The sequence below is a fragment of the Rhinichthys klamathensis genome, unplaced genomic scaffold, assembly GCF_029890125.1.
Source record: "Rhinichthys klamathensis goyatoka isolate OS25496 unplaced genomic scaffold, OSU_Roscu_1.1 h1tg000094l_1, whole genome shotgun sequence".
Classification (NCBI taxonomy): Eukaryota; Metazoa; Chordata; class Actinopteri; order Cypriniformes; family Leuciscidae; genus Rhinichthys; species Rhinichthys klamathensis.
The window spans coordinates 1,742,658-1,758,642 of record NW_026606633.1 but is presented as its reverse complement, the minus strand read 5'-3'; the positions used below and the strand labels follow the sequence as shown (position 1 = coordinate 1,758,642).

Sequence of the window (15,985 nt, the reverse complement as noted above, 5' to 3'; positions counted from 1 at the left end):
ATAAAAATGAACCTTTTGATTAATGAGTTATGAAATAACAAAGGCACAAATGTACTTCACAATGACGACATAATCACAGTAAAATTTTACATAAAAATATAAATGATATGCCTTTTTTAGCCACTAACCAACAACTATTGTCATGAACTTATTAAATAAAATACTATAATTAATAAATAACAAATTAAAATAATATTTTTTGATCAAATTAAAAGTATTCATATTTACATATTTAATCATATATTTAAATGAATATTTGAAAATAAACACTATATAAATGCCTCATTCATTCATTCATTCATAATAAATTAAAATATCTTTGTGAAAGTTGCACCGTATTTGATGCAGTCTTTAAGTTGAATGGAATTAATATATTGTAATCATTATTTTCACAACTTGTAATAATTACTTAATGCGCTCATTGTTTCATCCTAAAATTAATACAATGTTAGCTAACTGCATGATTTGTATCATCTTAGAACTGTAGATTTCTGAAATATTGACATTCCCTGGACAAAGTCACCTCTGATAAAAGATCACTCAAAGTTGTAATGTAGACACATGCATTTTCTGTAAAGCGGCTCTGAATATGTATTGTGAAAAGCACTATACAAATAAATGTGAATGGAATCGAATTGAATTTCCATTGAAATGCCCAATAAACAAATATATCACCCATTAATGTAAGATGTCCATTACAGTGGTCAGATACATATTCAGTTATAAAAAAGGGTAACTACAACACATACATAAATAATGCCTGAAGTGTTAGATTCATAAATAAAGATTTTATAGACTTTAGATTTTATAAATAAAAAACAAAGACATATTAAAAGGACAGTCATTTAGAATCACGATCAAAGGGTCAAATGTCATCACTTATGGACAATTATGAATCAGATGTTGAAAAGAACAATAGAACAACAAATGTGGACAAAACTATCTGGTAAAGCTGGTTTACTCCTTAAAGGGTTAGTTCACCCAAAAATGAAAATTATTTCAGTAATTAGTAATATTCACCCTCATGTTGTTCCAACTCCATAAGACCTTCGTTCATCTTCGGAACACAAATTAAGATATTTTTGATGAAATCTGAGAGCTGGCTCACTCCTCCATAGGCTGTAAGGTAATTGATTTCTGCCAGCCCAGAAAAGTTGGTAAAGACATCGTTAAAATAGTCCAAGTGACTACAGTGGCTCAACCTTAAGTTTATCAAGCAATGAGAATACTTTTTGTGCGCAAAAACAAAAACAAAAGTAACGACTTTATTCAACTATTCATTTTCTTCTGAGTGAGTTCACGTAGTAGAACGTAGGCTCACTATTGGCCAGCATCACACGCAGCATCACACACATGACCAGCGTCAGCCAATAGAGAGCCTACGTTCTGACGTACAACCCAGAAGCGCTGCGCTGTTACACTACGTCAACAGCTTAGGAGAATGACATGGAAGAGAAGAGATGGTTGAATAAAGTCGTTATTTTAGGGGTTTTTTACACACAAAATGTATTCTCGTCGCTTGATAAACTTAAGGTTGAGGCACTGTAGTCACTCGGACTATTTTAACGATGTCTTTACCAACTTTTCTGGGCTAGCAGAAATCAATTACCTTGCAGCCTATGAAGGAGTGAGCCAGCTCTCAGATTTCATCAAAAATATCTTAATTTGTGTTCCGAAGATGAACGAAAGTCTTACGGGGTTGGAACAACATGAGGGTGAATATTACTGACATAATTTTCATTTTTGGGTAAACTAACCCTTTAATTAACATCAGACTGAACCACTGAACTGAATCAGAGGATGTTCATGACTTCAAAGCTAGACATAGATGGAATCCTTATTTTAATGTGAGCCAATTTTGCATTGCGATAAAAAGATGTGGCTTCATTTCTGTCTTTATTTTATGTTATTTTTTCAAACCATATAAATTCACACACAAACATAAATTGGATCACCAGTCAAAAGTAGCTCAAGGACAGAGTGCCTCTGACAAGAGGATTTCTGCCCACTGCAGGCAGATGTGTGGTGGAGACACGAGTACTGACCCACTAGAGGAGGTGCTGGGCAGGGTTCTCCTCATTCCCACCCCCGAAGGGTTCAGGTCATAAGCAAGATGCCCCTGCAGCTCTCCGAGAGAGAAGTTTGGCCCCGTGCCCGTCACCACCGGTGCTGCACACACATACGGAGACATACAGAGGTTACTATAAGCATTTACTTGTAAACAAAAATATAAACATATAAAAAGATTTACTGGCTGCAGAACCATTTAATATATTTATTTATATAAATATTTATATATTACATATTTGTATAAAGAAACAAACATGTACTACCATTCAAAAGTTTTGGGCTCCTGGTATTTCTTAATGTTACTGAAAGTGTCTTATGCTGCATGGGGCTGCGTTTGTTTGATCAAAAACAGTAAAAACAGCAATATATTATAATTATTAATTTTTTTAAATAATTTTCAGCAGCCATTACTCTAATCTGAAGTGTCACATGATCCTTCTAATCATGTGGATTGGAGCTCGAGAAACATTAGGTGTGTGTTCATCTTGAAGCGGGGCTGCGCAGACCGATCTGTGTATGACATCAAAGTACTGCGAAAGTGATTCGAAAGCATACAGAGCGGTCTGCTCTCTAATTGCTCTTGTGTTACTTTGATGTCATACACCAATCGGTCTGCACAGCGCTGCTTCGAATTGAATACACCAATTATTTCAACCCGATCTCACGGCAATTTGTACGAACTTTATGAGGTGGCTAATTCGTACGAATTAGTATGATTTTTGCTAAATCGTACATATTTTATGAGTTTCCCAATTCGTATGAATGACCTACCCCTGACCCTAAACCTACCTATCACTGGGGTTTAGACAACTCGTGTGAGGTCGTATGAATTCATACGAACTAGCCACCTTTTACTCACTCGTACGAATTGGTTGTGAAATAGCGTTGATTATTTCAATGTTGAAAACAGTTGTGCTGCTTAAAATATTTGTGTATATTTGCTAAAAAAATTCAGGATTCTTTGATGAATAGAAATGTCAAAAGAACAGCATTTATTTAGGCTTTTGTAATGTTATAAATGCATTTATTGTCACTATTGATCAATTTAATGCATCCTTGCTAAATAAAAGTATTAATTTCTTCTTTTGAATGGTAGTGTACTTATAACAATAACTAAAAAAGGTACCATGGTACTGCCATGATACCATTTACCATTTTGGACATGGTATCACTATAATATCATGTGATTTGGACTTGCATCATTGTTATACCATTGTGTGTTTTGAAATAGTGGTTGTAACATGCATATTCTGCCAATCTATCAATCTAACATAGAAACGAGCGTAGAAATCATTTTACGTCACTGTTCACGTGTGATACATGAAACATTTGTATGCTTCCAATCCCATCGTACGAATGATCGTACGTTGATAAATGTGGCGGCTCAAAACAATCATCATTTAAATATCACGCCCTTAAAATTTCACGGTTTAGAAGCCTTGCCCCTAGAGTTTACGAAATGGAGAAAAGTAACCTGGCAAAGAAGATGAAGTAATCTCTAAGAAGGAGCCTACCGGTATTTTTAATGGGCCAATAACATAGTTTAATGGATAATGATCAGTTAAAAAGCGCTGGTTGTCGGTCAGGAAAATAATCTAAAGGAACAAAATGCTCTCATAACAATTCTTCACCAGATTTGCTGTTGCATGCAAGTTTACACTAACTCAAAAACTTTCAAACACAAGCTGAAACCTGACAATGAGATTTGATCGTAGCCACCGCTCATGTCCATATTAATAAATGCCAAGTTTTTGCGTGGAAATGACCGTACGCCCAAATTTCTCTCAGACGTTCGTTTCGTAAATGAGGGCCATTGTGTTTTGGTTCTGTTTTCCCTGTGTTCCCAAGTTAGTTTCCTTGGTTGTTAATTAGTTCTACACACCAGTTACATCATTTCTTGATTACTCCCCCAATGTATTTAAGCCCTGAGTGTCCTCAGTTCATTTGTCTGGTATCGTCTATGTTAACGTGGTTGTTTATGTTTTTATCCTGCGATCTCCTGAGTGTTCCGTGTGGATTTTATAATGACTGTGTTTGTTACTTATCTCCTTCGTCGTGTGTTACTTACTACAGCCACTCAACACTGACAGGGGTAACATAAAATATTGTGGCAAATGAAAATAGTAATCAATCAGTACCATGGTACATTTCAAAGTAATGCTACAGTACTTATGCATTAGAAGATAAATACTGTAGTGCACATCCTGATAAATCCCTCACCACCATCACATAAAGGAATATTTGAGGATGAGCCGTGACTCTTTATTGATATGTTTAGCACTGGTGATTGTTATCTAGTGTACAGTAAACCAGAGTTTTGCAGCATGAGTTGTTAAATGCTTGCGTTAGGTGGGTGTAATCTCACACATTGATGTCTAAATCAACGCGAGGCTTATGAATCTGTGCCACTGCATGTCTGCTCTTACCTGAGCTAAACTCTTTCTTAATATCATTCCATTACTCTGTGTATGTTCAATTGCACAGTAATAGCTCAAGCTTAATGGGCAGGCTGTATTATGTGTGTTTAGTTATGTTTGAATGTGTTGTATGTAAATATAATGTGGGAACAATGGGCTTGTTGTTCCAGCAGGTATGACTGTGACCTACAGCATATGAAAATCAAATATGGTGTAGGAGTAAATCAGACCTGGTTTAAGCATGTTGGTTAACGCTGATAAAACTGCATTATGCAAAATAAGACATTGAATTATTCTCTGGCCCTTAACATGCATTCACAATCTATGAGTTTGTATATAACTTGTAAAACACTGTGATTGCACACAGGTGTGAGGAGCAATACACAATGACCTTGCTTATCTGACTACCAGACAATAGGAAGCCATCTGGGAAAAAGAAAATAATTTCAGCTAAACACAATCAATTACGTTAGACAGACTGGCGGGATTCCTTCCCTTCTAATGAGGAACTGTCAAACCGGACATGAAACGGCTGTGAAATTGACGATTTTGTGTAATATGTAAACATGAGCTGTGTGGGAGGTAGAAAGGGACAGTTGAGATGTGAAGACAAGAAAAAAGACAAGAAACTCGAACAAACTGATTTACTGAAATGGATTAGACTCTCAAAGATAATTCTAAAAAAAGAAAAAATATCCTAAAACCTGTATGACATACAGTAAATGGTGAGAAAATTATGACAATTCTCATTTCTGGGTGAACTATCCCTTTTAGTGCATTCTATAAAATACAAAAGCATCTCACTTCTTGATACTTGCACCAGTTCTGTTACACTGAAGACGCCTGAAGTTATGAAGCTCTCTTGAAACTCTGGGGCATCTGTTAAACAAAAGAAAACATGGAATAAATGATGGCGGAGTGCTTTCCAACACAAGGATATCACCGGCATCTCAAGCACAAAGAGATTCAATTTAGTTTTCATTTCTAAGTCACTCTGGATAAAAGCATCTAAATGAATGAATGTCAATGTTTTACATAAGCAGAGTCTGTTCAGCCAGTAAACACTGGTTGTAGTCAATTATGGACAAAAGCAAATTTTAGATACAATGTTTTACTCAGCTAAAGTTCTTATTTGGGGGTGGGGGGTGGGGTTCTCAGCAAATATTGATATATGCGATTAATACAGAATTTAGAAATGCATAAAAACATACACCACCGTTCAAAAGTTTAGGGTCTGTGAAATGTTTTTAAAAAGAAGTCTCTCATGGTCAACAAAGCTGCGTTTATTTGATCAAATTATAAAAACAATAATATTCTGAAATATTATCACAATTTAAAATAAATGTTGAATGAAATAATTCTAATATGCTGATTTGGTGCTCAAGAAACATTTGCTATTATTATCAATGTTGAAAACAGTAGCGGAGACTAAAATAGTTGTTTTTCAGGATTCTTTGATGAATAGAATTTTCAAAAGAACAGCATTTATTTGAAGCAGAAATCTGCAAAAGTCTTTCTTCTTTATTGTCATTTTTAAACAGTTTAATGCATTTTTTTTCTGAATAAAAGCATTAATTTCTTTCACGGAATATCTTACTGACTACAACCTTTTGAACAGTAATGTATATTATTATAACAATCACATTACAACAACCACAAATTAATCAGTATGCAATATCATATTTAACTCAATTAAATTCTGAAATCGATTGACTAACTTATTTTAAAGAGTTGCCAATGGACAAGTACCTCATCCATCCCATCAGTCCAATAATAATACCACAAGATTATGAGCAGGTCTGAATGTGCGAAATCACCGACCTGATCTCAATCGCATACCATTCCTAATCCTAACCTATCTAGCATTACCCTAAAAAGAGCTAGATTTGTATCCACCATGTAACGCAGAATAAACTGCTGGCCTTTCAGACTAGTTCTGTTGAAACGGGGGAATGTGGGTAGGAGTGTGACGAACTGGGCAGAGATAGATAGAGAGAGAGGTTGAGTGTGTGGCTATGGGTTTGAAGCAGTGCATGTAGGTTGCGTTGTATAAACAGGATGTTTGTATAGTGCAGGAGAGGACGCTTACAGGACTGCACCGCACTGTATGCTGCAGCACACAGTATACTGCAAGTTGTGTGAATGTGTGTGTGTGTACATGCCCTCTCTTACCCATGGTGGCTGCTCGACTGTCCTCCTGATCTGAACCAATGCCTGTACGAGGACTGCTGCTCTGTTCAGCCTCTGAGAAAGAACAAGAGATAGAAAGATATTAGTCCCCTACTAAACAGATTCTATCAATAGATATATAAAGGCGAAGGGGTCTGAAGAGTTGAGGTCAAGGTTCAGCTTACTGTACAATAATCCTCATTTGCAATCTTCAACATTTGGTTTTCTGTGATGAACTGAACAGTGATAGTGAATGAGTTGGTCTAATTTATATTTAAAAAATATATCGAAAATATTGTCGGTCAAGTGACTGGCATCAATTTTTATCTAAAAGTAACATGATAGTGATAGGCTGTAAATGCTGATATGTTGTACATATATATTTTGATGGAAAATAAACTGTACATTTTAAAATAGTATTACAAAACCTGCATTATTTGAATACAAATGTTTTACAAATTTACAGTAAATATATATTTTTGTCCCTGCTTTAGTATTTTTATATAAAAATAAGAAACAGAATATAGATCTTATATTTTTCTGCCACATAACAATATATTTTAAAATGTACCTTTTTGACATCTTGGCAGGGTAAGTAAAAATCTGAATTACTGGCACAAATAGGTCAGTAGAATATGAATACAAAACATACAAATAATAAACAGTTGAATGTGATGCTGTAGACTGCAGCAGGATTAGAGTATAGAAAGAGTCTTGAGTTCTTCCCAAATGCAAGTGTATGATCAATGAACAAAAACCTCTGACATGTTGGCATATGGTGGTTGATCATGTCAGCGATAGCTTTGGTAATCCAACATAAGAACATGTTTCTGTATAAACAGCAGAGAAAGTGAACACTCTGTATGTTTTATATAAATCACTCAAACAGCCAAGCGCTCTGATACCACGACAAACTGAGTCTCGGCCAAATGGCTCATAAGCCTTGTAAATGAGAAACACACCGTATCAAAGTGCTCCAAAACCATTCAAATATTCTCTTTCTTTTCAACTTGTTTGGCAAGGCCGAGCGTAATCTCGTTGAACCCTCTTCACTGGCAGAGCATGGGGATTGTATTGCCAAAGTGTAAACTCATTGAAGCAACACAATAATGACAAAACAACCTAATCCAACCATAAAACCTTCCCATTTGTGAGCGTTCCAGCTCTTTGCCACACGGATGTGAGGGGAAAACACAGATAAACACATAAAACGAATTTGAGTCAAGAAGCAGCGGAGGATTTTCTGAATAGGGAATGAAAGAATGGAGGGGTTACCGCAAGGACTCTGGCAGGCGTTCAAAGAAAAGCCAGTAAAAAAGCTCAAGCTGGATAAATAAATAAGAGTGCTCCCTATCAGATGGGCCACACGCCACTGCCAGTTCAAAGTCGAGGAGAGTCCGACCGGCTGCACACGTCTGAATGCAACGCTTCATTACGACTATCACACTCTTTGTGGCCTGCAGGACTTGGAGGCCGACCGCAAACTACTGCTCAAGACCCATGAAAACACACAGGCAGCAGCAACACAACAGCGGTTACGGGGCAAATATCTTCTTTTTTTTTATCTGTTTTTAAATAGGTAATCCAATAAAAGTCAATGTGAATTTGTGTTTGCAACCAATTTCACTTTCATAATGTGGCATAATTCCAAACAGGATATTTAGCTAAACAAAATGCAAGGTAGGATTGGATTATAAGAAGTGGGCGTTACATACCAAAATGGAACCAGGGTGAAAGCGGTTTGGCTAAATTTGGCTATTGATTAACATTACCCAATAGCCCAAATGACCTAGGTGATGTCACTAGAAAAGAAAAGTAATTTCAGAGGAAGAGAAAGTCATTACATAATGATTAAAAATTGCGAAGACAAAGTATTTTTTGCCTTTGAAATAAGACACACCACCCCTGAATAAATCACAATAAGACCAGGAATGTGCATTATGAAAATAAATATGGTCAATTTGGATTTTATGTTGACTTTAAAATCACTTTAAGACTAGTCTTCAATCCGCCCTCTCAGATAATTATTCCAGCGTAATTTCCCCCTGCCACAAAATATGAAATGTTTTCTTAAAATATATGTGCAAAGTGCAGCCTAATGATGTTGTTGTAAGTAAAATACACATGCTCTGGGAAAGAAAAAAAAAGAATTATAAACACTACAAATCTTCAAAAGTTCAATGACATTCCAAAGGAAGAGGTTGGACCCGGGCCATAATACTCAATGTTTTGATTATGAAGAATTGGAGAGGCCTTAAACAGTAGGAGACAGATGGATGCTGAGAGGTCTGAAGTTTGTTCCAGAGGAGACGAGCAATGTTTAAAAGTGCGACAAATAAAAAATTTAAAATAACCCAACACAAAAACATAAACAAACATGTCTGTCATCGCTGCGATTCTTCGCAGGCCAGGATGATTAGCGCTGCCAGCTACAAAGAGGGACATGCTCCAGTTCTCTCTCTCTGCTTTTCTCCTCCATGACTGTCTTCAGAGTCCTATACGCTCCTGCCAAAAGCTGTGGCGGTTTCTAGGCAGGCAGCCCTCAGACAGAATCACTGGCAAGGAGAATTGGAGGGAAGGACAAATAAAAGTGTCAGTTTGAGGGAGATACTGGCACCGAGAGGCTCTGACACATCTCGGTGTCCAAAAAGGCCCGTGAAGACTGAAGACACCAAAACATAAAATGTAAATAAGAGTGGAAGTACTGTACCCAAATGAGAGCTCCTCATTTAATTTCCAACATAAGTCCAAGAAGAAAAAATTGAAATGCAAATGGAAAGTATGATGCAAAACTATTAGCTTGAACAACGGCCATTTTCTTTGTGGTCCATGGACTAAATGTTTTCCATTTTGTAAGTAGATTTCTCAAAAAGTGGAACAATAATGTCAAAACAAAACCTAATCCAATTAAAAAACCTAGTTTCCACACAAATCTAAGGGGGGAAACGCAGGTGACATTCACAACATAAATAAAAGAAATGTTTATGCGAACAAAAAAGTAGAAATGCAGGTAGAAAATGTGATGCAATAAAATGTGCTTGAACAACATCCATTTTCTCTCAAACACGCCATTTTGTAAAGCCATTTTTCAAATTCGGAAACGCAATAGTAGCTTTCCTTAGTTGGACTACAATCCAAAGTGTAATCTGGACACGTTAGTCTAGTCGATTAGTAACCCAAGAAATATTCTGACCTATCAAGTGGACTGCTTCCTTTTCCTTCAACAAAATCAAAAATCATTTTTGCCTCTAGCTTCTGACTTCTTTGTGTAATATCTTTAGCATCTTGATGATTTAATGGCCTCTAGCTTAAGAACTTTTTGTCCTTGTATGTGTTTTCCATACTAAAACTGTCACTGCAGTAAAAGTGAGGTTGCTTCTAGTGAAAGTTGTAGCTATTTCTTTTCATGCAAGCTACGTTTCAAGCCAGGAATCAGTCATCAACACAGCCATTTAAGGTTTTTTTTTCTTTTTGGCAGACATTTCATGAGCAGAGAGGAGGTTTGTCGTTGGCAGCCATTTTAGATTTCTCTTTCTGCTTTCACTCCCTCTCTCTATCTCTCACACTCATTCTATGCCTCCCTCTTTGTCTCAAGCAAGAACAAAGTTTAAGTAACAGTACTGAAGAGTGCCAGCTTGCCTATGTGCCAACTCACTCCGCTCAGGGCAGAAGAGAGAGCGAGAGGGAGACAGACAGAGAGACAGAAAGGCAAATGGCCGCTGCTAAATGGTTGGCAGAGACTCTGAAGATTTAGAAAGTTGGAGTGGGCAGAGAGCAAAAGTCAGAGAGAAAGTTTGAGCTGTGGAAGTGACCTTACGTGAAAGACATTCCTGTGCACTGCCTCAGCCATTAGAGTGACTAACAGCTAAATAACAACATGAGATATTACGCAGTTAGTCATGGCAGGAAGAGTGAGCAAACTTTCACTCTTTCAGACCCAGAAGAAAATAAACACAGTTTGCAGCTGAGTTCAGAATGTTCCTCTAGAAATCCTGCACACCGACACACAGAAACTCAACACTTTCCAAATCCTCAAAATACGTCATAGGCTAGATAATTAGGGGTCATCATGGGGTCTAAAATTACTGTGTCATCTTGTTCTAATTTTTGTGGAAAAACTATGCTGCAGAAAAAAAGAAAAAAAATACATTAGTGTACACTACCATAAAAAAATTTAGGGTCAGTAAGATTTTTTTTAAGAAATTAATCATTAATTCAGCAAGGTTGCATTAAATTGATCAAACGTGACAGTAAAAACATTTATAATGCTATACAAAAGATTTTTATTTCAAATAAATGTTTTTTTAAAAACTTTTTATTCATCAAAAACAAACAAAAATCACAGTTTTAACAAAACATATTAAGCAGAACAACTGTTTTCAACCTTGATAATAAGAAATGTTTCACTGTAAAAAGTTATGTGGAATTGCCAAGTTCACATAACTTAATTTTTTCAATTACACTTGAAATGTATTATTTAATCATTTTAAAGCAACGGGTTTCCTCGCTTTATTCACTTTTTATAGTGTTCTTAAGCATCAGATCCATATATTAAAATTATTTCTGAAGGATCATGTGATTGCTGAATTGCTGACAGCATTGCCAAAAACACAAAAAGTACAGAAAAACCAACAAAGAGACACTTGACCAGCACTACTTGCTACTACCTTTTTAGCTACTTCAACAAAATGCTACTTCGCTGGTGTTCATGTCACACTGTATTGTGCTTTACAGCCAAATTAACTGCAATGCTCAAATGTTCACTCCTAAACTGTTGCCCGTCTCAAATAGCGTTTTGATGTTTAATTCATTTGAAAGAATCAGTTCATGTAAATGCTTCATTTCAATGAAGCATTTTAAAGAAAAAGTTGAACTGATTCCTTTAAGTCCTCTGCAGGTTTAATGCCGTCACTCTTATTGAGATCTTTATTGTTTGTCGATCAGATAAATACTGTTCTGATTGCAACATAAATAGAATCATGTGATAGTTATACATCTAAAAATAAACTGACCCCTTAATAGCTTTAGCACAGCTGACTACTTGTTCAACAGGACAGCTTGACTGTTTAATCACGTTAAATTAACAGTATTTTGTCACAGTGTTTATATGAGTGCTAATGTGTGTGGATTTGATCAACATCCTTTTCTGAAGCAGCTTGTAACGTTTCATTTCCAGCTGTAGCTGAGCTGATTGAGGGTGACAACAACCTTTGTCATACCACACCCCAGCGTTCTCCATCACTCTGAGAGGAAGAGATGCTATTTCCCTCAGCGCAGAGCCAATAAGACAGATGGACCGGAGGGCATTCAGTCTGCCGAAATACTGAAACAATTATGAACTGTTCCTTTACACTGCAACTGTGGAATTTAGTATGAAACATGAGTCATTCAGAGCCACAAACAGCCCTTATGAATCTTGTATAAACCACACAGCGTCCTGGAACAGTCTCATGGTGGCACTTGTTAAGGTAAACAATGGTAAACAACACCTATTGAGGAGAGCTACGCTATTACTTTTCTAAGATATCAGACCTACAATTTGGCGGATGGTAAAGCGCCAAAAGAAATCCTCTGGATTTCTATTGAAAGGGGAAACTGACCTGGGGTGGGCTCTTTTAGCTTGGCCAATAAGGAACCACTTCATCGATCATAACACCCTAGCAACCACACAGAAACATGCTAAAAACACTCAAAACATCCTAGTAATGGAATAGCAACCATCACTCATAATTTCTTGAAAAAAAAAAAGAAAATTTTGTTTTGTGTTTAAAAAGTGGATAACCAAAATGTAACCATATTGCAAATCAAATTCTGGGCTCTCAAACTCAAAGAAATTAATGAAAGATCCAATGCCAAATATCTTGAAGTTTAGATTCACTCCAGGCTTTTGTAAAGCTTAACACAACACAACGGCAGAATGAAACACAGGGATGATAAACAGAGATGATATTCAAATTCTGTTATTATCTAAGGAGATTGAGAAACTAATTAGGTTTAAGGATAGGGCCAAAGCTTAGGGTGAGGTTGGACCTTCTAGCTCCACCAAGTAGAAGCAGAGAGGAGGAGCTGGATGCCAAACTTCACCCACTGGCTCTGGAGTGAGCAGCCTCTCAAAAAGGTAGGAAAACTTCAACACCCACAATGCACTGGGCTCGATTGGACTGTCCATTAGCAAGGATACGAAAACTTTTTTTCATCATCCAGTGGGCTTTTGCTGACAAACAAATGGGATATCTTGATGCAGGTAACATGGAAAATGTGCACATATTGTTCATTTACATACTACTGATATTGCAATAATACAAAGCTGGTTGAAAATCAGCAAAAAATAACTTTAAGTGCATGTTAGATGATGGCAAAGGTAATATAAATGTAAAAATAGAGGAAATTAGCATCCACTGTTAAATATCCAATATGAATAAAAAAACTATATGGTACAGATATATTGTGCATCCCTTATACATAACGCAATACAACAATGTAACACAGCCCAATCGATGGATGTGTGTCTCAGACATCATGGACTGTTAATCTGATCATTTCTCCCCTACATTTCCCTCTTTTTTTCCATGTGTATCATTCTCTGTCTCTCTTTTCAGCACTGCTGATCAGTTTCAAAGCTCTGATTTCATTGCTGATATGTTTTCTGCTGAAGAACAAACACAGTGAATGCATATCTCTAAAAACTCTCTCTCTTTTCTGTTCTGTCTGCACCTCTTTCTGTCTCCATGAGAGCTGTTAGGGTAAGAGTTATTGATCCTGACCATCGCCATCACAGCCGGCCAATAAGTCTTTAACATCTAGAGAAGAACCGAATGAGAATGTCAGACTGAAAAAGTGTGTGTGTGTGTGTGTGTGTGTAAGAGCGAGACTGATAGGGAGGGGTCTCTTGATGCATTTAGCAGTCTGGCAGACCACATTGGCTCCCGGGCCTGCATGGATGAATCCACTGGGAAAGTTTTAATGGGTTATCTTAATATCTTACGAATATCAGTGTTCATCTAAATTCATTACAGACCCTCTAGATGGACAAGCGCCAGGGTAAAACAGAAAGGAAATGCAACAGCAGGTTATGTTTTTCAAGACCGCCAGGTGTTAACAAGCACTACTGATAGGAAATTTCTGTTCGGCAACAGTTTCTGAATATGAAATCTCACAGCTGAAAGGAAATACGGGGGGAAAACATGCAGTTGAATTGGATATTGGACCATTTGTATTGTATTCATATAGTACTTGAAACTATTATTTAATTTACTAATTTATTTAATTTAGGTTTTACCACTGAGGCACAAGTCAGTCCAGATGTTTTCTTTATAAGATGCTTTGTATGTCTGTAATTGCAGTGAGGGTCAGACTATCATTCTTACAATACAAGTTAAATGTTGCAGTTTGTAATCAAGTTATCGGCCAACTGGAGAGTAACTCAATTTTATTTACTCACTAAAGCCCATTTAAACTCGCATTTGGTGCTTGGCGAGTATCAATTCTGGAACCTGCATGCAGCACTCTGAGAAAGACTGTACAAGAGTGAGAGAGAGATAAAAAAGAAGAGGAGAGAGAGGGAATGTCTACTCTTAAATCTCTCTCTGAAGTTGCTGAGGTAAGGAGAATAGGGTCCATGCCGCAAAGCTGACGTTTAATGAAGGAAGCTTGTGCTTTTATGTGGTCCGGCAAACTGGTGTGCTATATAGAGTCAGAGAGAGCATGGAAGGATGAGTACAGTCACATTTATGAAATAAAAATGTCTCTTAAAAATACTGTAAATAAAACTAATGCTATAAAAATTGCCTCTATTCACAGGTAAATTAACTTACCTGTTTTAATGATTGTTTACATAAATGCTCAAATGCATTAATTTGTATAAAACATTTTTAATCAATTTAGGCAACAGCTGTAAATTGACCAAAAAAATATATGACAACTGGCACTATTATTATTAGTATTAATAATAACACACTATAATGATATTGATACACTGTAAAAAGTGATCAGCTGACTTAAAAAAAAGTGAAGAAACCTGTTGCCTTAGTTATTAAGTAAATAAAACTAAAAATCATTTCTGAACATTGAACGCAAAGCATAAGATATATCGGCATTGTGTATTAAAAAATCATTTTGGTCAACCTGTATTATAAAAATAAAATAATGAAAAGGAAAAAGTGGTCTGAACACACAACAACAAAAATCTATAATTTTCCATGAGAATGGAAAAATAAGCATTCAAAAACAATATTCAGTGAGGACAATCCCTCACAAATATGCAATTGAGGAGGAGCTGTCCAACAGCTGCAAAATCCAAATGACAGTCTTTTACTTCTCGTCTCAACTACTGGGGGGCCTGTGAGGAAGGAGTGGGCGAGGGACGCTGAGAGGGACTCACTAAGGGGAAAATGGTAGGCGGAGGTAATTGGTCCAGCTGACCTTTTCTGCAAGATTGCAGCTTCCTGTGGCAGAGGGGTATTATGGGGCTGCCTGAGTCTGACAGTAATAACACACTGCAGCTATTTGCTCAATCTGAACGCCTGGACAAATCACTGCCAGCTGGAGGAAGACAGGCAAGGCTATACAAGAGTCACACTGCAGGTGCAGACACACACACACACACACACACACGTATGCACTCTTTGCACGTGTGACGTTCTAACAATGACACCTCAGAAGCATATCTACCCTAAACTCTAAGCTCAACTAATCTAAATCGAGATGAGCACATGGAAGTCATATTTATTAAAGAAACCTGAAGGGTTGGTCAAAATCCCTTGCCTCTTCAAATACATCTATAATCATATATCCTTTTGAATGGTTATATACTTCCTTCATAAAAATCAATAATCAAATATATTCATTATCACATAATAATTTTTATATTCTTTGTGCTTGTGAAATAATATTTTCTTAAATGCATGTGATGTAAATAACCAGTTTTTTTTAGGTGCATTCCAATCTTACTTTGAGATTGCACGTAGTACACGCAGGACACGAAGGCCACGTAACCCACAAGGCCGTTTGTCTCTTTCTCTGGTATCAGTAGAGGGTCCTAAAGGCAGCGTGGACACATATGATTCTTCGCTGGACATATGGTCAAGCTATATTGACCGTTACTATCAAACTTTAATTGTTGTATTAAAATGTATTCTTTCCAGTATATTTCCTTCCTTGGGAGTAAATGCCAGTGATCTGTTTTTCTCCCAAACGAGTGAATGTTTTAGCATTATGTTTTGGTATACTTAACTGATAATAAGGAGCTCAGACTCTCTTCAGCCTTGATGGGAGCTGTTATTTGCTAGTGTCTGTTATTTGTGTGTGTGTGCGTATGACATTCTATGTAG

General features: G+C 36.7%; 1 protein-coding gene across 4 annotated transcripts in view; it reads right to left on the bottom strand.

Moving 5' to 3' along the window:
- Positions 1-15,985, bottom strand: part of nfic (nuclear factor I/C) — a 105,365-nt gene that overhangs the window by 19,401 nt on the left and 69,979 nt on the right. For all 4 annotated transcript variants that reach the window (XM_056252377.1, XM_056252375.1, XM_056252376.1 and 1 more), the window contains exons 3-5: positions 6,660-6,731; positions 5,292-5,366; positions 2,046-2,169 (exon numbers count right to left, since the gene is read on the bottom strand). In XM_056252377.1, the coding sequence (XP_056108352.1) occupies positions 2,046-2,169; positions 5,292-5,366; positions 6,660-6,731 (271 nt within the window). The remainder of the gene's footprint in view (positions 1-2,045; positions 2,170-5,291; positions 5,367-6,659; positions 6,732-15,985) is intronic.